Source organism: Canis lupus, chromosome 6 (assembly GCF_003254725.2).
Source record: "Canis lupus dingo isolate Sandy chromosome 6, ASM325472v2, whole genome shotgun sequence".
NCBI lineage: Eukaryota > Metazoa > Chordata > Mammalia > Carnivora > Canidae > Canis > Canis lupus.
This window is the reverse complement of record NC_064248.1, coordinates 54108724-54133355: the sequence shown is the minus strand read 5'-3', so window position 1 is coordinate 54133355 and position 24632 is coordinate 54108724. Positions and strand designations below refer to the sequence as shown.

The 24632-nt window shown below is 42.6% G+C and overlaps 1 protein-coding gene across 3 annotated transcripts in view; it reads right to left on the bottom strand.

The window, feature by feature from the left end:
* Positions 1–297: 297 nt before the first annotated feature.
* Positions 298–24632, bottom strand: part of ALG14 (ALG14 UDP-N-acetylglucosaminyltransferase subunit) — an 89627-nt gene continuing 65292 nt past the window's right edge. For 2 of the 3 annotated variants that reach the window (XM_025417563.3, XM_025417564.3), the window contains one exon: positions 298–940. In XM_025417563.3, the coding sequence (XP_025273348.1) occupies positions 710–940 (231 nt within the window). In that variant the 3' untranslated portion in view covers positions 298–709. Of the gene's footprint in view, positions 941–18774; positions 19682–24632 lie in introns of those variants that run through there. The other variant, XM_049111640.1, reaches the window with a different exon arrangement.

Genomic DNA, 24632 nt, shown 5'->3' with positions numbered 1-24632 from the left:
CTGCGGAGTATAACTTGTCATGAAGCCCATGTGATATATGCTGAAGAGATTCACTAGGGACTTTACTGCTTCCATACAGGAAACAGAGCCTGCTGTATCGGAACAAAAACTAAGAAATATCTTTTTTCTTTTTACTAGGCAAAATATTGTAAAATAAAAAGAGTTGCAGAACAGGAAATGTTACTAATCATACTAATTCTATATTTAGTTGTAGGAAAAATACTACTAAAACAAGTCAGAAGATAACTTGTAGGTAGTGATACAAAAGAAAAGAAATTTGGTGCACGGAAGCATAAATAATGGCGTATTAATGTTTGTTTTATTTTTATTTTATTTTTAAAAAGATTTTATTTATATTTTTGAGAGAGCAAGAGTACACGGGTGTGGGGGGGGGGTAGGGGGAGGGAGAGAGAATCTCCAGCATGCTCCATGCTGAGTGGGGTGGCCTGACGTGGGGCTCGATCTCATGACCCTGAGATCACGACCTGAGTCTGACTCTTAACCAGCTGAGCCACCCAGGGACCCCTTAATGTTTGTTTTGTAAGAGCACCTTTGGTTTCCTTACTGGGTTATTTATACATTTTTTTTACTCTTCACCACCAATAATTCTCAGGATCTTCAGAAGCCTTTACAATAAAACGTGTAGTATTTTCTACTCCATTTATAATAAATATGGTTGACTGCAAAATTCCAGAGAAGCTATCATTCGTCAAACAATTCGCCCGAGGTACACAGACTTGGGGTACTTCTCCTTCAGAGCCGGCCACTGAACAATGAAGTAATCGGAGAGGTGAAACAGAATTTTTCCGGACAGGGATAAATGTTCTACTCGGCAGATGCTTTCAACATAGACAATGATCACTTTCTTTATTCCTAGTATCCCAAGGAGAAGGGCAGATATGCAGATAGGAACACATGTTCCTGGTCCATTACACAACACCTTAAAAAAAACACAAAGTTGAAGGTCAAATTAACATACAGAATACTAATCTAAAAGAGGCATTTGAAATTAAAAACAGTCACATTTTAGGAGAGATTTTTATTACTCTATGCCTTGCATTATTCCTTGTCAAGATCTAGGATGTAGCAAACCCATGCACTTGGGAGGCAGGCAGGGCTGTGTTGCAGGCTCTCCTGCTTATCACTGTGTGACCTGGGGCAAATAACAGAACTGCTCTGGGCCCCGGGGGCCTGCCCTGTGCGACCAGAGGCATCCAGCACACTGCCTGGTGCTCAGCCAGTGTTCACTGGACGCGCGTGTGCTGCTCTTTTCCAACTGTTTTATGGATCACGTAAAAACATCGAAGACAGATAAACTTAGCTCTGAGTCAATATTTTCTCATGTATCAGCTTGTTCTTGATCTCTTAAAATAATTTTATAATAGTTGGAGCGGTGACATGTAAGATGTAGGAGAAAATGTCTTTTAAATTACTATGTAGGGGATCTCTGGGTGGCTCAGCGGTTTGGCGCCAGCCTTTGGCCCAGGGCGCGATCCTGGGGTCCCGGGATCGAGTCCCGTGTCGGGCTCCTGGCATGGAGCCTGCTTCTCCCTCCTCCTGTGTCTCTCTCTCTCTATCATAAATAAATAAATAAATATTTAAAAAACAAATAAATAAATGACTATGTAGAGTATCTTTGTGGGATATAGAATCATTTTAGGAGTTCAACCCAACAAATGGGATATTTGAGAGAAGGGTACTAAATAAATGTAATTTCTTCTTCAAGAGAATTTAATCTGTTCTTGTGGTCCAGAGAGTTTAATGTCTTTGAATTCTGCTAATTTTTATAGATAGTCACTGGTTAAAAACAATTTAGTTGGCAAAAATAACAAGAAAAATTAAAAAATAAAAATTCAACTCCTAGAGCAACTGCGAAGAATTTTTAGAAGTCTTTTTTTTTTTTTTTTTTAAGATTTTATTTATTCATGAGAAACACAGAGAGAGTGGCGAAAATGAGGGCAGAGGGAGAAGCAGGCTACCCATGGGGAACTGGATGTGGGACTCTATGCCGGGACCCCATGATCATGACCTGAGCCAAAGGCAAACGCTGAGCCACCCAAGTGCCCTAGAAGTCTTTTAAGAAAATGAGAGGAAACCTATTTCACAGAGTTATTGGTAAGATAACTTATTATTACTTTCAGCAAAAAATGTATTTGCACAAACATCTTAATCATATGCTTGTATTGACTGAATTAGTAACCCTAACAAAGCATCTTTCTTTAAGTAGGCTCCACACCCAGTGTGAAGACTGATCTGGGGCTGGAACTCATGATCCTGAGATCAAGACCTGAGCTGAGATCAAGAGTCAGATGCCTAACCAACCGAGCCACCCAGGTGCCCCTAATAAAGCATTTTTTATTCCACAAATGATAAAACAGGAGATATGTGGTTGTCTAATGCATGCCTGTTGGGCATTACCTACAATTGCAAAAAGTCCACAAAACTTATCAGACCTCAGAGAACCTTAGAGTTGAAAGGGCCCCTAGATACACTACCTCAGCATCTTGGCATTTCAGAGATTCTCCCAGATGGACAGACGTCCTACCTCAGCTGCAGGCGATGGCCAGGGCTCTTAGGGTTTGATAAAGGTTATCTGATCTAGGCGCTGCCCTTCCTGGAGGCATGACCACTGGCACACCATTCACAGAACTTTGGGAAGAGAGAAGGTGCCTGCTTCAGGGGGGAACCAATCTTTTTTGTGTCCTCTTTAAAGTGTTTACCTAAAATTTAACCCCTTGTCTTTATGAAGAATTTTTGTTCAGTTTTTCTTGGATTACCAGCTACCAAGCTGCTTTTCAGATCAGTCTTCTTTAATCCCTAGTGAGTTGCCCCTATAACCTTTCTTCATAGACCCTCAAGAAAGTGTAATAGAAAGAAAACAGGACTGAGAGTCGGGGGAACAAGGTGCAAACAACTTGGGCAAAATAGAAATGGGAATCACTGCCTCGGCTCTCAATACCACTCTTTACCAACAACTCACTGTATAAACATTTCACATACATTATTTTAATTACTCCTGATAACAATCCTTTGAGGCAAGTTTTATTGTCCCTTTTTGCAGAATAGGAATCTGAGGGATCCCTGGGTGGCGCAGCGGTTTGGCGCCAGCCTTTGGCCCAGGGCGCGATCCCGGAGACCTGGGATCGAATCCCACATCAGGCTCCCTGCATGGAGCCTGCTTCTCCCTCTGCCTGTGTCTCTGCCTCTCTCTCTCTCTCCCTGTGTGACTATCATAAATGAATAAAAATTAAAAAAAAAAAAAAGAATAGGAATCTGAGGCACAGAAAGATTGGGCAAGTTGCCTAATCACAAGTTTAGGAGTGGGAGAGTTCATTTTTTTGGTTTAAGATTTAATTAGAGAGAGAGAGAGAGAGACTGAGAGAGAGACTGAGAGTGAGCGCATGCAGTGGGGAACGGGAGAGGGAGAGGGAGAGAGAATCTGGGGCAGACTCCCCACTGAGCATGGAGCCTGATGCAGGGCTCGATCTCATGACCCTGAATAGAAATCACAAGTCAGATGCTTAACTCACTGAGCCACCCAGGCGCCCCAGGAGTGGAGGAGTTCTATTGCTTTAGTCACTTTTTCTTCTGTGACTCAGTTACCATATACACAGGGAGACTGGACTAAATGGCTTTCCTTGTCAGCTCCACGATTCTTCTAATTCTATGACTTTAATTTGCGTCTAGTTTTGTCTTATGCCTAAGTTACAAGATTGTTCTGAATCCTTTCAGGGTTTAGAATTCTAAAAATCCTATTAATGCAAGGTTTCTCAACAGTGGCATTATTGACATTTTGGATAGGATAATTTTTCATTGTGGTGGCCTGTCCTGCACACTGTAGGATGTCTACTAGCACTCCTGGCCTCTACCCACAAGATTCCAGTAGGCAAGACAATTAAGAATATCTCCAGGCATTGCCAAATGTCTCCAGTCGGGAACCACTGCATTAATGAATCCACTAAACTGTGGATTATATGTTGCTTTTCTCAGTCTTTTTTTCCATTGTACAAAACAAAATGAAACTTACGGTTAAAATATAATGTAAAGACTACTTGTTGGGTCTTCAATGTCACAAAAATATTTTCATGCTTGTTGCCTTCAAAAAATGTACACATCCACATGTGTTCATTTTGCTCTCTATATACACAAGCTGTGAATACTCTGATAGAGATGTCTGTAGACAGGGAAATGACTAGACATTGGTGGGAGATGTACTGACAACCTGCTATAGATCAGAAGCAGAGACTGTCAGGATGAAAGTAGAAGTTAAAGGTATTCATTTATTTATCTCTGCCACATCTCTATTTTGAAGCACTTAGTATAAAATCATAGGTATGATAAAACCACAAAACCATAAATCAAGTACTTAAAAAAAAGAAGGGCAAATTAATCTCAAGGAAAACTTAGGCTAAGGAATGCTACTTTTAATTAAGCACAGGTTTTAACTCCTGAGTTTTACGGAAGCCTAGGCAAAAAATTAAAACATTGTGGATTATGGAGTTTCCACTGTTCAATGAAGCGTATCAGAAAGACTTATTCCAAGGACTGAACAAAATAGAATTAAGTATAAAAGATTTAAACAATGTTAAACAATATAATGGTTGATGTTGTCTTTTTAATTTTATAAAAAACATAGAAGTATTCTTTATATTTTTATTTCTTAAAATGGACATTCTCAATCAATGTGGGGCATTGCTTTTATTCCCTCTCCTCCTCAATACCCTGTAAGCTCCTTATGGGCAGGGTCAACCTCTATATTTTGTACCTGGAACAAAAAAGGCACTCACTAAATTCTGCCCAAAGGAAGGAGCAAGGGAGTAAGGGCAGAGGGAATCCTTCTTTGCCTATTGTATATGGAGTCAAATGCTCTTTTTGCTACACTCAACTCTGTGACTCTATTATACCCATTTATCATATATATATATAATGGCTATAACTGACAACTTTTAACCCCTCCCCCAAAAAAAAACCCCAAACCAAAAAATCCCAACCATCCCACATCTATTTGCCTTTTCTCCGGGGAACCACTGCTACCTGTCTCTCAACTTAAGCACTGGGGTGGACTCCATACTCAACCATAAGGAGAGGACCTATGACTCCAGTCTGACCAGTAAGGGCATTGAATTTCTCTGACAAAAGTCACCTGATTAGGAAAGAGCACCTAATCCAGTGAGATGCCACAAGATGCAGTGGGACGTTTGCTGGGACTGCTCAGAGAGCAATGTCTTTTTTGCTATACTGGGACCTAGGAGGATGTAGGCCTGGCATGGTTAACATTTATCTTGCTGCCATGAGGATGAAGCCATCACAACGTAGAAGAGAGCAGAGATGAGAGATGAAGACAGGACAAGTCCCAAGGTAGCATTTACAATCCACAAATCCAGCTGTGCCTGAAGGAAACCAGATCTATCCCTAGACTTGCCAGGTAGGTGAGAGACTACATTCCATTTTTGCTTAAGCGGTATGAATCAGGACTTCTGTCACTAGCAATAAAAAGTATACTAACTGATATAGCCCTTTATTTTGTCTAACTCCCTGACTAGCCTCGGACTATTTGCAGTGCCAACTGGTAGGTGTTCAGTACGTGCCTGCGAGATGAATTAACAGACCAATAAAGCTTCTCTGAGAGCATAAAATCCAAGAGATGTACTAAGAATAATATAACTCAGAGGTCTAGAGAACAGAAAGAGGTCAGGGCTAATATAAATATGAAGTCATGAGGGTGGATGAGCCGGATCAAGGATCAATAGTTACAAGAGGATTGTTGTTCTGTAGACTTGGGTCACCAGAGGCCAAGTCCCGTTGGCTGAGACACAACATCAGCATGTATGAAGAGATGCAGTTAACTTGGGTAGCCTGAACTCAACTCCCAGCCTAGTAGGAACCCCATACACAGAATATGGGCCAGGACCTTTGGGGTCCTGGATTGGTTTGAAGTTAAGAGGCCATGAGGTTGAGAGTGCACCAACAGGGAGCGTGTGAAGGAGAGACTGCAAGCCAGATGGAGAGTCCAACTAGGGCTGCAATTGCAGGGAACAGAGAGGCAGAGTCCAACTCTGAGGTACCAGCCTGAAAGCTAGGCTTTCAAACAGTCTCTTGCTGGTGGAGGTCGAGGCTGGAGAGAGCTCATGAACTACAGGAACAGAGCTGTAGGGAAGGTTCAGCAGAGCTTCTAGGGCCATGGATAAACCTGGAGAACTGGAGCCCACTGTCAAAGCTGAACAGGTTCAGGTGACCTGTGGAGGTCACAGGTTTCAGAATCAACACTTCTGTTTGTAGGATACTGGCTCCACTTTCTAGAGAGGTGAATGGGGAGATGCAGAAGGAAGCAAACACTGAGGTTTGGGAATTGTCTGGAGACACTGGGAGAAAAACTGCTTGGACATAAGGCTTACTAGGAAGCAAAGTCAGATGAGGTCCTTAAGCATGCACCTTCTTTTTTCAGAAACTTAAGAAAACCACAAGGCTACCTGACATAGCCTGTGCCCAAAAGTGAGCCAAAGAGAATGAATCAATGTTTCTCATAATCATCAAAGCTACAATGATAGAGATCCGAGATCTGGCCAAGAAAAGAGTAATGGAAACCTCAGGGATAGCTATTTCAGGGAATCTCTGGGCTAAAATGCAGGGCAGGGGAAGAGTGAGCTGGAGGGGGAGGAGAGCTTCAGGAGGAGCCAGGTGAGGTGAGCAGGAACCAATGATCTACATGGGAACGTAAAAGGTCAGTGGGAACAGAGTGGTGGGGAGGGAGGAACTTACTCTATAGCAGACAGTGAGCTCTTTCAACACCAGAAGAAAAGAATCCTGAGTTTGAGGTTAGTGTGGGAAAACCTGTACTTTTTGAGGACATGACAAAGGATAAGAATGATGGGACTGGAAGTTTGCCCCCAGCAGATTTTCTTTTACATACTAAAATAATTTTCAGCTCAATGTGAAAACTATAAAAGGCATAAAGAAAAAGAGCAATCCTTCTAATTTCATCAATCTGTTAACATTCTCTTTCAAAAAATGTCTTTATATAAACATTTCTATATTTTACTATAAATAGGATCATATATGCACACACATAATTGTATGTAAACACCATAAAGTTCTGTTTAGCTAGTTTTGTGTGTTATAAAAAGTTTTAAAAAATCCTTGTTTTTTAATGATTGTATGTATGTATGTATGTATGTATGTATGTATTTATTTATTTATTTATTTTTAAAAGATTTTATTTATTTATTCACGAGAGACAGAGAGGGGCGGGTGGGCAGAGACACAGGCAGAAGGAGAAGCAGGCTCCATGCAGGGAGCCCAATGTGGGACTCGATCCCTGGGCCGAAGCAGGCACTAAACCACTGAGCCACCTAGAGATCCCTGACTGCATGTATTTAATTCTATGGATATCTCATAACTCAATTAACTCTTCTCTTATTGGTAGAAATCTAATTTTTTTTTTCCTGTTCTAAATCATGCTCTTTGAACGTCTTTTTCTACAAATCTGTGACCCCTATGGTTTTAATTTTGCATTGAACTATGTTCCAGAGTTCTCCCTGAGTGAGAGGTTAGAAGAAACAGTTCAAGGACTTAAAGAAGTTGTAGAAACAACTGTCATGGATTGGGAATGGGCCCCACTGTGTTTTGTTTTGCTCCTGCCTAGAATCTGTTCCAGCGATTTCTCACTGAACTGTGGCAGCAAGTAGAGCCCACCTCTCATAGCACAAGTGAGACTTCTTTCTAGGTCCTCTTTGCCAATAGTGGATGGGCTGGGGACCCAGCTGGATGTTTCTGTCTACCTCTGACTAGGAGCTAGCAGTGTAGAAAAGCAACTCTGGATAAGAAACTATTCTTGTGGCCAACGTGCCACCAGAAGAGTCTCCTGTCCAATATTAGTGGTGCTTGTTGTAGTGTTCACTGTCTAGCAGTGGTGGCACAGGGTCCTCCCACACCAGCTTGGTGGCCATGGAATTTTGGCCATGGTCCTACCTGCCCAGTTCTTAGCTTGACCCTCCATGTTTTCTCATCCTACTCCATTAATTTTCTCAGTAATTCTTTTTTGTTTTTTTTAAACATTCTTTTTTGTTTTATAAGATTTTTAAATTTTATTTATTCATGAGAGACACCGAGAGAGAGGCAGAGACATAGGCGGAGGGAGAAGCAGGCACCCTGCGGGGAGACTGATGAGGGACTTGATCTTGGATGCCAGGATCACGACCTGAGCCAAGGGCAGAAGCTCAACCACTGAGCCACCCAGGTGCCCCTTTCTCAGTAATTCTAAGAGCTCTTCTTTTTAAGGTTCCCAGACTCAATTCCAAAGTGTGTGAGAGGAGGAGCAGGGGAGGGTCCCTTATACACAATATCAAACAATTCTCAGATACCAGTAGTGTAACTGAGAACTTAATTCAATGTTGACATTATCTATCCAGAGATAGTACCAGATTCCGCAGGTGAAAGGTTCAGTCCTACAAGATGGGCTCTCACCCCTCACTTCAGACACCAATCACAAGCCAGAAGCTGTTATCTTTGCTTCCAACTGACAGGCTATAGCCTAAAAATTAGAACAACCTCCTCCTTATTTATTTATTTATTTATTTATTTATTCTCATTCATTCATTCATTCATTCGAGACACACAGAGAGAGGTAGAGACACAGGCAGGGGGAGAAGCAGGCTCCATGCAGGGAGCCCGACATGGGACTCGATCCCTGGACTCCAGAATCATGCCCTGGGCTGAAGGCGGCACTAAACCGCTGAGGTACCCGGGTTGCCCTCCTTATGTTTTTAATTTGCTAGAGCAGCTTGCAGGACTCAGAGAAACAATTATGCTTACCAGTTTATTAAAGGATATGATAAAGAATATGAATAAACGGCCAGATGAAGAGGATTCGTAGGATGAGGTATAGCATATCACTCTCTCCAATCTCTCAAGTGTTCACCAATCCAGAAGTTCTGTGAATCTAGTCCTTTGGGTTTTGATGGAGACTTCATGACATGGTCATGATCAACTAAGTCACAGGCCCCTGGCAGATTTAACCTCCAGTGCCCTCTTCCCTCCTCCTAGATGGGGGGTGGGGGGAACTTGAAAATTCCAACCCTCTAATCACAGGGTTGGTCCTCCCGGCAACCAGGACTCCAAAGTCACCTTTATTAATGTAACAAAAGACTCATTCATAGCCCTATCACAGGAAATTCCAAGGGTTTTAGGAGCCTTGAGCCAGGAACCTTGGACTAAGACCAAATACATGTAAGAAATATATGGCTGGTCATCTGAATATTGGTCTGAATGACCAACTATATATTTCTTACAAATCACAAAACTGTAGCTCTCAGTAGCCTTTCACTAAACTCTTTTCCTGTTTCAATCAGCGAGAGTAGATTTTTATGGTTTGTTACCAAGAACCCAGACTGGTATGGGAAGAACAAAGGCTTTGAGAGCAGCAAATGCAGAGTTAGAGGAGGGGTGGATCATGTCCAAAGGCAGAGGATGTGCTCAGGCAGGACTGAACGCTGAATCGTGAGCACAGGATGCAGGCACAGTGAGTCATGGATGAGGACGAGGCTGGTAGGCAAGCATTCCAGGATGGGAAGGACAGGTGTAAGGCCTCATCCAGAGGGGAGGAGGGCACCATCAGTAAGGGAACAGTTCAGGAAACTGGAGAGAGAAGCATCTGAGAATAATCAAGGGAGTGAGGAAGAAAATACAGTTGGAGAGCAGGTGGTCTGTAACACGTAGAGGTTACTGTTAGAGCACCAGAAGGCAGGGGGTAAGCCTGAGGAAAGGCAGCACGGAGTGTCTGTGAGCAGCGGAGGTGGACAGCAGGAAGGAAAGGATGTGTAGCAGATGGGATGATGTATTCCTTGGCTCACGATACGGTACACTGTATTTCTTCTTTTTTATGTATATTTAATCATCTGAGTATTAACAGTTCAACAGAAACATCTAAATATCAAAACCAATGTGAAATAACCACATAAATCCTAAACACTGGAATCACCAGCTATTTATGAACCTAAAGGTCCCTTACAATTCGTTTGCTAACACAGTGAGTTTTCAGAGTTGTCATCATTGTGTATATAGCATTTTGAGGTCTACTTTCCCAATTCTTCACTACTTTCATTCCATGTACTACACAGTTGTTTGTTGTTTCGCTGCAACGAATGTGCCATGGTCCACCTGGATACTTCCCTATTTCTCTAGACCCAAGTATAGCTTTCATTTTCTTTTAAACCATATCAAAAAGGTATGTAAATTATAAATTGTTCCCATGTAGGCTAATGTGCTCATGTTGTAAGGATACTGATTTTATTGCTGGCTCCTCAAAGGATCAGTTACTTGCATTTTGATTGGTGACAACTAAAAAAAACCGTTCCTACTGTAAATCAGGTTCCTGGACCCAATTCCAATGTGTGTCTGTGTGTCTGTGTATACTTCCCCATACCAACAATGATCCAGACACCAACTGGGTGTTCTATAATTCAACTCTATTCTGAAACTATCTACCAGAGACAGAATCAGATTTCACAGGTAAAAGGCTCAGTCCCATGAGACTGCCCTCCACTTCGGACACCAGTCACACAACTAGGATGTTACTTGTGCTTCTGATTGACAGGCTACAAACCAGAGGCTCCAACCACCTGCTGGAACTCAGGACACCAACTGCAAGTCCATGTTACCAGTATTTCTGACTGAATGGCTGTGAATCAGAGGTTCCCATGATCCCCTCGTTCGGTTCAATTAATTTGCTAAACTGGCTCATAGAACCCAGGAAATTCCATTTATTTGCTAGATTACTGATTTATCACAAAGGATATTAAAGATATGAATCAGCAGCCAGATGAGGAGATAACAGGGCAAGGGATGGGAAAAGGGTGAGCCAGGCTTCCAGGCCCTCTCAGAGCTTGCCATTCTTCTCAAATCTCCATGTGCTCACTAATCCAGAATCTCTCTGAGTTCTGTCTTCTAGTTTTTTTTTAATGGAGGCTTCATCACACAGCCATGATTGATTAAATCATTGGCCACTAGTGATTGATCAAACCTCTAGGTCCTCTTCCCTCCCTGGAGGTCAGGACTGAGAATTCAAACCCTTGAATCACATGTTGGCTACATTGGCAACCAGCAACCAGCCCACATCTCAGGGGCTTTCCAAAACAACAACAACAACAACAACAACAACAACAAAAACCCAAACAACAAAACCCAACAACCTTTACTATTCTCATCACTTAGGAAACTTAGGAAATTCCAAGGGCTTTAGAGGAGTTTTGAGTCAGGAACTGTGGATGAAGGCCAAATATACATGAGAAATAAATTTTGGTCACCTCAATGACCAAATACACACTCTACTTCTAAATCACATTTTTGTACACTATAATAAAAAAAGAGCAGTGAACTTTGGTCCTGTAGTATCTTGCCCAATCAATTAAGTTCCCTATCCTGACACCCCGACACTGATTACTCCAGTTCAGCCAGGATATTCTTGCTCATATTGCATTCACATGATCCACAAGAGGCTGGACAACATGGTACTTATGTGCCAGGCATTTGCAATTACACAGACCTGGGCTGGCTGTGTCCACAGCACCAGGGACAAACTGCTTATCCATTGCATGGCTCAGTTTCCTCATTTATGGATTACTTCAAGAAATATTTATTGAGCAAAGATAATATGCCAGGTACTGTTCTGGATATTAGAGATGTATTAGTGAACAGAAGTCAGTGCCCTCACAAAGCATACACTGCAGTAGGCAGACAGAAAATAACAGATGCATGTATGAATATATTAACATAAAGCAGGATAGGGAAACCGGAGATATGGAGGTCAAGGAAGATGTGTGAGAAGGGGGTTTGTGAGCAAGGATCTGATGAAGTGGTATAGTCTTCCAAGTGAATCAGACATTGGATAGAGCAGGGGGCAGGGGAGATGGAACAGATTTTGTGGGTGACCGTAAGTTACCAAGGGCCAGTGAAAAAGTTTGAGAGGTTGGAGAGGGGCAGGACTTTGAAACAGATTATAATTTAACAGAGCTGTTATGTCCAAGTGAAACTCTATCTCAGGGGTTTGACTTCTTGTGTACATATTGGAAACAAAGACATGCAGGGCCAGATGACCCTGGTCTGATGTCCTTGTGTGGAGGCGAATAAGAAACTCTAATAATAAACTCTAATGTATTCTCCTTGGGAGTTTGTAGGGGTGAGGCAGAGAATGTTAGGTGGGGAAGAGTAATCAACCAGAACACAAGGAAAACAGCATCTACATAGTTGTGTTACAGTGAAGATTAAATAAGATAATACATGTAAAGTATCAAATAGTGGTTGGCCCATGGTAAAAATTCAGTAAATGGCAGCTATTATCATAATCTATCCAAAAGTGAAGTAGTAGAATTGTAGCATTTTTCAAACTCTTAGAGGAGTGCTCACAAAGCTCTAGCCTCATACTCTGTCACAGACATGGATAGCATCAACCTGGCATGATTTATCCTACCCTTCAGAGGATACTTTTTCAGAGAACCCAACCATCCATTTTGGTCTCTATGTTCCAGTCATATTTTTTGCCCCGACTGCTTCACTCCAAGTGATGTCTGTATAAAAAAAAAAATGATAGAAGGAGCCTGATGACCAGCAGTGGTATTTTCTGGATTTCCACAGATGGTAGATGACAGAGGGATTCTTCAATGTTCCTGCTCTGGGTCTGTGGAGCCCCAGTAGCTACCTCTCAGCCTGTGGCCCAATGGCTGTGAAAGCTGAATGGCTACAACATGGTCAACAAGCCTGATGACATGATGAATAAGCCTGATCTTGTTCATTTCAAAACAGAGCTGGCTATTTTCCCCTTGTATGGGAAACTAGACTTCCTAATCTTCTGGTGACCTTCCTGATTTGCTGGGTTTGGGTTCAGCGACAGGGGTGGTGGCTAAATAGGGGGCAGAGACACAGGCTCCAGCGTCCCCTCCACAACTCAGAGGCGCTATGTAGTTCCAGTGCGTGTTAGTAAGGCCCTACAGACCAAGGCCCACAAGGTTTGGCACTCTGTACATGTTGCCGGCCAATCCTCCCACTGGAAGTGCAGAGTGGGCGAAAGAACTCAGAGGTTGTCAGGGGACACAGTGGGTTGGCATTTCATTTCCTTGCCCTGATCTTCCATCATAAAAAAAGTAGATACATAAAATTAAAACATATATATATATATAGTCTAGTTAAGCCATGCCTGCTTCATGTCATTATTAAAGATCATTGTCAGGCTAACCAAACATTGTTTTCCCAACCCTTCTTGGAAGCAGTTGAGGAAATTGAATCTTTTAGTTTTCCTGTTGTCAGGACCAAATGGTCAAGGTGACGTTTCCTGCCCTCTTGGCATTTTTTTGTTGTTGTTGTTTTCATTGTATTTTCAACTGTCTGAATTTTTTCCTTTTGCTTTCCCCACACCCTCTACTCAGCTGCTCTCCCAGAAGCACAGACTGCTAGCTGTAGATGCAGACTCTGAGAGTCATTTGGTCCAGTTCTCTCCTGTCGCCTGAGGAAGAAGGGCAAGACCTTGACCTTTACAGGCCCATACTATTGCCAGGCACAGCCTGTGTGGCATTTTGCATAATTACCTCACTTAAACCTTATAATCACACTCTGAGGTGGATGCTGTTATCCTTGTTTAGGACACGAAAACTAGGCACAAAGAAATTAAATGACCCACGTAAGGTCACACAGCTGAGACTCAAACCTAGCTTTTAGAAGACAAGCATGGGCTATTCTGTCCACCATCCTGGTCCTGCACCTGTCAAGCAAATCTGGCATTAGCTGGAAGTGGGCTAAAGGCAAGGCTGGCTTCAGGGCAGATATGATGCACGGAGTTTAACTAAAGGTGAAATTCTGGCAAATGTTACTAATATTTTATAGCTTTAATAGAGAAATTAGTGGTAGATTGTAACATACCATTGGAGTAGGATGAATTATGAAACCTTTTCAGCAGATTAAATAGGAAAAATGGTTAACATTTTTATAAGAAAAGGGAGTATCCTCTCTAAACAGGAAAGAACTGGCTTATTCAAAGCAATTATATAATTCTTGACTCTTGTCAAGGCCCCTCTTGACTAGACAAGTGATATTTTCTTCATGATCCTTCTCTTTTTTTTCATATAGCCATGTATAAAATTTCTATCGTGCTGAACTGAAAACTAGTCAGCAGTTTTCCTTAGATAATTTACACCCAGATTATTTTGGCAGTGCAGGCATATCTTGTTTTACTTCACTTTGCTTTATTGTGTTCCGCAGATACTGGGTTGTTTTGCTTTTGTTTTTAACAAATTGAAGGTTTGTGACAACCCTGCATTGAGCAAGTTTATCATTGCTGTTTTTCCAACAGTATTTGCTCACTTCATGTCTCTGTGTCACATGTTGGTAATTCTTGCAATGTTTTAAACTTTTTCATCATTATTATATTTGTTATGGTGATCTGTGATCAATGATCTATTGTAACTGTTTTGGGGAGCAGCCATATAAAATGGCAAACTTGATAAATTTGTGTGTTCTCACTGCTCTATCAACTGGCCATTCCCCTTGTCTCTCTGCCTTTCCTTGGGGCTCCCTATTCCCTGAGACACTATGATATTGAAATTAGGCCATTTAATATCCTTACCAGAGCCCCTAAGTATTCAAGTGAAAGGAATAGTCTCATGTCTCTCACTTTACATAGAGAAGTACAAATGATTACGCTTAGTGAGGAAGGCATGTCAAGAGAGGCCAAAAGTTGCTGAACAGTCAGCCAAGTGGTGAATGCAAAGGAAAAGTTCTTGAAGAAAATTAAAGGTGCTACTCCAGTGAACACACAAATGATAAGAAAGCAAAACAGCCTTATTGCTGATATGGAGAAAGCTGTAGCAGTCTGGATAGAAGATCAAACCAGACACAACATTCCCTTGAGCCAAAGTCTACACTAATGACTCTTTCCTGTTATATACTCAAAAGACAGGAACACTGGTAGGAAATGAGAGAAGCAATTCAATTCTGGCAGAAGTTGTTTTATGAGATTGAAGGGAAGAAGCCATCTCTATGACATAAAAGTACAAAGTGAAGCAGCAAGTGCTGATATGGAAGCCGCAGCAAGTTATCCGGAAGATCTAGCTAAGATAATTCACGAGGGTAGCTACACTCAACAAGATTTCAACGTAGACAAAGCAGCCTACTATTGGAAGAAGATGCCATCTAGGATTTTCATGGCCAGAGAGAAGTCAATGCCTGGCTTCAAAGCTGCAAAGGACAGGCTGACTCTTGTTAGGGGCTAATGTGGCTGGTGACTTTAAGTCAAAGCCACTGCTCACTTAACATTCTGAAAACCCTAGGGCCCTTAAGAATTATGCTAAACCTACTTTGCCTATGCTCTGGAAATGGAACAACAAAGCCTGGATGACAGTACATCTGTTTACAGCATAATATATTAAAATATTTTATGCCCACTATTGAGACCTCCTGCTCAGAAAAAAGATTCTTTTCAAAATATTACTGCTCATTGACAACACACCTGGTCACCCAAAAGCTCTGAAGAAGATGTAGAACAAGATTAATGTTGTTTTCTTCTTCTTCTTCTTCTTCTTCTTCTTCTTCTTCTTCTTCTTCTTCTTCTTCTTCTTCTTCTTCTTCTTTATTTATTTGATAGTCACACACACACACACACAGAGAGAGAGAGAGAGAGAGAGAGGCAGAAACACAGGCAGAGGGAGAAGCAGGCTCCATGCACCGGGAGCCCGACATGGGACTCGATCCTGGGTCTCCAGGATCGCGCCCTGGGCCAAAGGCAGGCGCCAAACCGCTGTGCCACCCAGGGATCCCCTTATTATATTTTTTTAAATGTTGTTTTCATGCGTCACATAACATCTATTCTGCAGCCTATGGATCAAGTAGTAATTCTGACTTTCAAGTCTCCTTATTTAAGAAATACATTTCATAAGGTTATAGTTGCCATAGATAGTGATTCCGCTGGGGGACCTGGGAAAGGTCCATTGAAAACCTTTTGGAAAGAATTCATCATTCTTTTTTTTTTTTTTTAAAGATTTTATTTATTTATTCATGAGAATACACAGAGAAGAGAGAGAGAGAGGCAAAGACACAGGCAGAGGGAGAAGCAGGCTCCATGCAGGGAGCCCGACGTGGGACTCGATCCGGGTCTTCAGGATCACACCCTGGGCTGAAGGCGGCACTAAACTGCTGAGCCACCTGGGCTGCCCAGGATTCATCATTCTATGTAACATTAAGAACGCTTGCATTCATGGAAGGGCTCACAATATCAACATGAACAAGAGTTTGGAAGAAGTTGATTCCCACCCTCACTGATGACCTGGAGGGGTTCAGGGCTTCAGTGGAGGCAGTAACTGCAGATGTGGTGGAAATAGTGAGAGAACTAGAAGTAGATGTTGAGCCTGGAGATGGGACCGAATGGCTGTAATCTCATGATCAAATTTTCACAGCAGAAGAGTTGCTCCTTATGGATGAGCAAAGACAGTGGTTTCCTGAGATGGAATCTGCTCCTTGTGAAGATGCTGTGAAGATTATTGAACTGACAACAAATGATTTTGAATCTTACATACATTTAGTTGATAAAGCAGCAGCAGGGCTTGAGAGGACTGACTCCGTTTGTGAAAAAAAATTCTGCTATGGGTAAAATGCTAGCAAACAGCATCACATGATCCAGAGAAATTGTTCATAAAAGGAAGAGTCAACCAATGTGGCAAACTTCACTGCTGTCTTAAGAAACTGTCATGGGGCACCTGGTGGCTCATTTGGTTAAAGGTCTGACTTTTGATTCCAGCTCAGGTCATTATCTTAGGGTTGTGGGATGGCACCCCACATCAGACTCCATGCTTAGCATGGAGTCTGCTTGTCCCTCTCCCTCTGCTCATGTGTGTTCTCTCTCTCTCTCATATAATAATAAAAGAATTTGTCACAATGACTCCAATCTTCGGCAGCCACTACCCTGATCAGTCAGCAGCCATCAACATCGAGGCAAAACCCTCCACCAGCAAAAAGACTACAACTCACTAAGCTCTGATGATGGTTAGCATCTTTTAGCAATAAAGTATATTTAAATTAAAGTATATGCAGTTTTTAGACATAATCCTATTGTATACACTTAGTAGAGACTATAGTATAGCATAAACATAACTTTTATATGCACTGGGAAACCAAAAAAATTCATTGACTTGCTTTATTGTGATACTGGCTTTATTGCTATGGCCTGGAACGAAATCTATAATATCGTTAAGCTATGCCTATATAAAAATGTTTATGAATTTTTATAGAGGATTACCTGATTCCTTAGTTCTGAGTCAAAAGGATACACAGAAGCGCTTGCCTATGAGATTCTGGTTGTGTGTGTGTGTGTGTGTAAAAGAGAGACATTTAGACAATGAAATAAAGACAAAGGATACTACTCAATAAATTGAGATGGATTAAGTAGTTGGTTAAACATAGACTCTGCTGCCAAGCTCGGACGCCGCACCTTGAGTAAGCTGTCAAGGTTTTCCAACAAACATGTGCTTTACTCTGTGCATTCAGTTATTCACAAGTTATTTCCCCTTAGTGGTCTGCCACACATTTATCAAAATCCTAGTGATGGTGCACCTGACTCGATCAGTAACATGCATGAGCAGAGTGACCCTGCTTGTCAAAATCAAGGTAGTTTTTGAAGTTTTTATTGACTTTAACCTTTAGCTGAGTTAAAGGTTACACTACTGATTCCCTCCTATTATAGACTCAGAGGACAGGGACGTTGGTAGGAACTGGAGAAGGAATGAGTTTATCCCAGTTCCATTCAGAGAGGACCCTTTTCAACTAGCAAGGACAGAAGCGACTCTATGCTAGTATTTCTCGGGCCTTCCCATCACATTCACCGAGGGGCAATCACCCAAAATGTAATTCTTTCCAAAGCAGAATCTCTGGGTCCAGGGTCCAAGAATATGCATTTTCAACAAGCTCCCAGATTCTGGTACAAACTATAGCTTGTAAACCTCTGTGCTATACTGCAGGAAGGAGGCTGGCATCCCATCTACGCTTATTTATTCCTGCAAAAGGGGTCTGTGTGTGCTAAGGGAGAAGGAGATGAGGCTACTGGTGATCATCAAAGGCCATTCTCTCTCTCTCATCCTGCAAGACCACTTTGGGGGCAGGAGCCCAGCTGAACTCATCTGGAGGAGCTTTTCAGCGAGCCTGAGGCCCCTATTAGCAGAGAACTCTTTTGGCAAGACTCCTAGAAATCAAGTAGCTTGGGGAGACCTATCTTAAAGCACTAGAACCTAGGTCCTTAAATTAGTAGTTAATGCTTTAAAAAGGATTAGTTGACAGCATTCTGAGAGTAGGGACAGGATACAGAGAAGGCACTTGAGGTGTAAGAGAACAGAAAGGGACTTTCATTAATAGGGAGATGGCAGGTGGCAAAGCAGCATATCCTCTCTTAGCTACCAATGTGCCCCATCTCACCCATGCTGAAGAAGCCGTCTCTGCAGACGTGGGGGAATGGTTTGCTGCATGCTTTCTGGCATTACATCCGGGGTCTTTGGGGAGGAGAGGGCTGGAGAAGTAGGGCCTCAGTGGTGGCGCTCCACCAGTGTCTTCTTAAGGGCAAGGGTGCCTGGGTGGCTCAGTGGTTGAGTGTCTGCCTTTGGCTCAGGGTGTGATCCTGGAATCCCGGGACTGAGTCCCACATTGGGTTCCCCGCAGGGGTTGTGCTTCTCTGTGCCCCTCTCTCTGTATCTCTCAAGAATAAATAAATAAAACCTAAAAAAAAAAAAAAAAAAAAGGAAGGGGCAAGAGGTTTTCATCTAGCAGGTAATCTGAGAAACACCCTACCTGACCAAAAGCCAAATTTGGTTAAAGAAGAGATTCTCAACCACTATGGAATCATGAACCTCTAGGTTTTCTAATTTAGATAGGAACCCGTGTTTTTGGAAATAAGAGTTTCTAATTGTGAACAAGATGCAATATCTGAGCAATTGACAGGCCAGGGAGAGGGCAGGACTCCAGGTAAGGGCACGGACTCTCCAGCCAGACTGCCTGGGAGTGAGTCCTGGTTCAGCCACTTCATCTCTGTGTGAACTTGTGCTAGTTATTTCACCTAATTTTGCCTCAGTTTCACCATCTGTAAAAGGGGAATTGAAATAGTGCTGTCTAGGTAAGGTTACGGTAAGGATTTTTTTAAAATATATTTTATTTATTTACTCATGAGACACACACACAGAGAGAGAGAGAGAGAGAGAGAGAGAGAGAGAGGCAGAGACACAGGCAGAGGGAGAAGCAGGCTCCATGCAGGGACCCCGACATGGGACTCGTTCCCAGGACTCCAGGATCACACCCTGGGCCGAAGGCAGGCACTAAACTGCTGAGCCACCCAGCGATCCCCTATGGTAAGGATTAAGTGACATAAGGCTTGCAAAACACTTAGAACTCAGCAGGTCCCTTACGCATATTTGCTATTATTTTTCTTTAAGTCTCTCTGCCTTGGGTTCCCTCACAACAAATTCCAAAAGACAGCCTTCGAACTGAAGGAGGAAAGGAATCCTCATGTCATCTGTATGGCTGATGTTCTTTCAAGATCAACAGTGGCTCTTTTGACTTAATTATAGTCTTTCTTCCTCCCCAGAGCTGCACTGAGGGCACTGCTGGGCCACAGTCCAGGCATCCTCTGTTGGGGCAGCAGGTTCCCAGGTCCTCTCGTGTGAGCCTTTTAAGGGAAAAGGAGGTGGGTTGGCAGAAGAACAGACCCCTATTTTGTGCAATTCGGCGAAGAGGGCAAATAACACGTACTCCAAATTATTTACTGGTGAAGCTTCCCAGGGCAAGACTGAAAATGAAATTCTGTAAGAGGTCCATTCTAGGGCATAAAGTGGAATTATCTCCGCCAGGATTCAATCTGGCTTCCTGAGTCTGACAGAGCGTTTCCAGGGAGAGCAAGCGCCGCACAGACTTTAATGCCACTCCTTCATCATCGTCCCTGACTCAGGCCCCCACCAGGGTCCAGCCCATCTGACCTCCCCTGCCAGCTCACTGTGGCTCCTGTCTTGGAGAGCTGCTCCCCCAAACAAAACTGCACTGTGTTTGGTTCGGGAAACCGTTGGCAAGGGGAATTCTAGAGAATTGGAGCAAGGTACTCACATATGGGGCAGATGCTAACTTTAAATTTCATGTTAATTGTAACTGAGGGAATTAAAATCCACGTTGTGGTTCTAAGAGCTCCCACTAGCCCATCACTCTGGGCTGTCTCACCTGAATGTCTTTATTAAGAATTTTTTTCATGAATTCAACAATTACATCCTGAGCAGAGTGGGTAGCACGCTAAAATGAGGACGGTGCGGATGCCACAGCTTCAAACTATTTGGCTTTGAATACTATCTCTGCTGCTTAGTAACCATCAAACTTGGGGCAAATCAGTTTTTTCCCTTATGCCCCAGTTTTCTTCACTACAGAATGAGGCTAAAAAATGGCAGGTAACTAACTCACAGGCTTGTTGTAAGGATTAAGTGAGTTAACACGTATAAGGAATTGTAACGATGCCTAGCATTTTTCTTGGCACGGGGGCCTGGGAAGATGGGCGAACCATCAGGGAGCCTATAATCTACAAATGTGGTACTGCATTCAGCTTCTATCACGTACTTTGCACAAAATGGGTGCACAAAAAACGTCTTGGGGGAAGGTGGCAGAAACTGCTGATTCACTGTTGGGTCTCCAGGGATGGTGGATAGTTTAACATCACAAAATGCCTCAAAAAATAAAACAAAACAAAACCAAACCCAATGGCTTGTACATTGGCTCCACAAAGAAAAACAAAACCTTTTTATAACATGTCATTAGTTAAAAACTATTCACTCCAATACTGAGAGTCTTTAAAAACTATGAAACGAGCAGGAAAGTTTTAGTCTTTAAACAGAGGAAATATTTTTTCATTGCCTTATGTAATCACTTATAAAACTTAAAGTGTGTGTTCACCACTGATATGCCCGTAATGCTCTGCTACGAGGGGCACTGAATGCTATTATGTTCAATCAATATAAACCTTTAGACTATAGATACAGATATAAAAAAGTGAGAGAAGAACATCACAGACTGTTCTAAAGCCATAAAATTGATCCCCTCTCCTTTCCCCTTCCACTTTGCAAGAGTATTCACTGATCTTTTCTTATTCATAGTTTTTAAATCTTTGTTTTAAATCCAAAAGTTCTTGGGAGGCCTGGGTGGCTCAGCAGTTGAGTGTCTGTCTGCCTTTGGCTCAGGGTGTGATCCCGGATTCCCGGGATCGAGTCCCACGGGCTCTTTGCATGGAACCTGCTTGTCCTCCCTCTGCCTGTGTCTCTGCCTCTCTGTGTCTCTCATGAATAAATAAAATCTTTAAAAAAAAAAAAAACCCAAAAGTTCTTGTAGCACCCTATAAAATCAGACTACAAGGAGAGAGCCTGTTCCAGGGCCTGAATTCTTTCTAATCCAGTTTAAGGCAAAAGAAGAATGCAATTTAAAAAAATCCAAAGAAAATAAACATGCAGTCTCCAATATAAGTAACATCTAGCTAAGTATCTGATTAAGTACTTTTTGTTAGATCTGGTTTTTGAAAAAACCGGTCAGACATAATTGTGCATGAGGTAGGAGTCTATGATAGCCTTGCATTCTGGAAAGCATGTGGCCCCCAAATGCCCCTAACATGGTTACTTTCGTCTTTTCCTGTCTTCCTTTTTCCTCCTTTTTTTTTTTTCTCTGTGCAGTCAGTAGGAAGCAAATCCCTGTGTTATACCATACCCTGCTGCTCTGACCTGTCAGGGGGTTCCCTCTCTAGCTCTCTCGTAGGAGAGTGGTCCACTCCCTCTTATTGGTCAATTCTATCTCTCTTTTGGCTCCACCTGTCTTCCTAGGCTGGATTCAACATGTTAACCCTCTAATCTTGCTGGGGAAGGGGCTCTGGAAGCACTACCATCTGAAATCTTTTTTATTTTAACTTCAAACAAACAAACAAACAAACAAACAAACAAACAAACAAACAGCTTTTTTATCTGATCCATTTCTCTGTCTCCCTTCTCACCTAAACCTTCTCACCTAAACCCTGCCAATTCCATCTCTCAGGCCTCTTCAGTCTGGCCCTGATCTCCACCACCTGGGGTGAGCCTCTCACCTGGTTTGCTTAGAGCCTCCTACCTGCTTTCCCAGGCCCTCCTCCTCCTTCTCAGCTCCAATGTCTGCAGCGTTACCATGAGACTTCTTCCTCAAATACAAACCTGATCCTGTTATCACTTATCGTCAAAGGCTTCCTGCTGCCCCCAACATAAAGTCCCAACACCCTAAAAATTCTTTTCTAAAACTCCTTATCTGTATTGTTTTCCTTCATCACCGTGGTTTTAGATTTAGATTATTTTCTACAGTAATAGAGAAACTTGTGAGCATCACTCAAGTTAATATAACAATAAAGGTGAGGAATCAAGGCACGTATTTCTCATGTAATAATATCTGTTTGCAGCCATGTATTGTACTTTAGTGACCCTTCAGGTACAACCAGTTTTGTCATTCTGAAGTAGACTTAATTGTTCCAAATACTTTCTTTGTCCAAATTAATGAGTTTTTTTGAACACATAAGCCAGGATTAGAAAAGATTTGGCCAGTATGCTTCGTGCAAATCAAAAGCTTTAGGACCAGTAGTCCCACTTATTTTTTTAAAACAGGAATGAGGAGGGGAAAAATGATCAAATTAGGGCTCAGAAAGAAAAGAGAGAGGGGGCAATAAAGATAAATCAGACCCCTGAACGACCAGTTCTATTTCAGGCTGATTCTGACCAAAAAATGACAGTTAGTGGGTCCTCATTTCAGTCTCCACAGCCACAGTAAGAGATAGGTATGATTATCTGTATTTCACAGGTGAAGAGACAGACCGGCAATATTTATTTTGCCTACTATGGTAACCATTGGAGAAGTGTAATGCCTACACTTAAGGGGGAAGCTCACCCATCCTGTCTCCCTGGAGGGAAGAGCGAAGTGTCTTCTCACTCAACCCTTGCCTGGGGAAGAGGAGTGGCTTGCCTGGGCAGGGATTTTAGAACAGACTGAGGATGCTCAACCCTGCCAGGCCCATGGGCTTTTTTCACTTTCTTTCTTCTAGCCTATTCATCTTCCATATCTGTCCTTTACTCTGGCTTGTGTGCAGAGTAGAGGAGAGAGGCAAGCCAGCAGCCTAATTGAGGCGAGAAGACTTAGTAAACCCATAGTGGCCACATATAAGAGCCACATCCTCCAATCTGGCTTTTATCACTCAATAAAGCTAATATTTTCCTTTCTGTCTTATTTCTCAGTTGGTTGTGAACATAAAAGGGGAAGACAGAGGGCTATTAACTGGCTCCCTAAGAGCTAAATACAAGGCACATAATAGGCACTCGATGAATATGTGTTAAATGAATGAATGAATTTGTCCAAGTCCACAAAGCCAATAAACAACAGAATAGAAACTTGAATCTATGTCTGATAGAAATGCCCATGGTTTCCTAAAATTCCACGTTAGTGCTTCTTATAGAATGTTCTATTTCCAGATTTCAATTTGTGCTTCCATATGGCTGCCAGGAAACCGGAAGCACTGGCATCAACTGCTGTAAAAACACACATATACCTAAGCATTTAGCTGAGAATCTGTTGTCTACCACCGTGGTTAGGGATGAGTTCAGCATGTCTGCTTGTCGCCGGCTCTATCATGGGCCACTACTGACTGAGCCCTGTAGGTACAGGAAGAAGGGGGGCGGGAAGATAGGGAGAAGCAGTGGAGGTGGCACCCGCAGCGCACGGTACTGACTGGGGGGAAAGGCAGTCAGCTGGCCTGAAGCAGCAAGCACACAGAAGGGGCAGGGCAAAGGACTGGGGGCCCAGAGAAAGAAGGGATCCCAACAGGGGGCTGGGGGGAGGGGGGCTGGGGAGGAGGCAAGCAAGGAAGAATGACCATAAACATCCCAGCAGAACAAAAGGCTGCAGACGCGGGAAATAAAAATATGTCCCAACAAAGAACGTAACGGGGAGACAGATAAAAGAACAGGAGTAAATCACTGGCTCTGAAAAGAGCCACAGACTGATTTTCCATTTTATGTCAAGATGATGAAAAGTGAGGGCGGATCTGTGTGCCAGTAGCCTTCAGGAACTAAGAAATAAAACGCCCCAGTTGAAAATAGTTTGGGGAGCCAGAAGATGACAAGATTCCTCCTGTAGGCAAAAGTGAAATTAAAGTAATGACAACATCTCTAGCCGCTGCCCCCAGCCTCCCATCCCCCTCCAGGCACAAAAGAGCGGGGAGCTGGCTGGCAACCCTGCATGAGCTCAGCGGGGACCCTGTTCAGACTGAGCTAATATAGTTGCTTTTTAAGAGTATCTGGTAGATTCAGGATTGTGTGTTCACAAACACCATATAAAAACAGGGTCGTCTTTGCCTTCCAAGCAGTTTTTTCACTCTGTTTAAAGGCCGGCCGGAGTCTTTTTTTCCCCTTGCTAGAGTGGCACACAAAGAATTCTCTGACAGGCTGCCCCCACTGCAGATGAAAGGCTTAAGTGTGAGTGAAGGCAACAATGTTTAGAGTGACATTTACTAGCTGCAAACAGTGAAATCAGAGAGATTCAGTTCACGCAGATTAAATGTCAGGCTTTAAACATTTAGCAGAGTATTA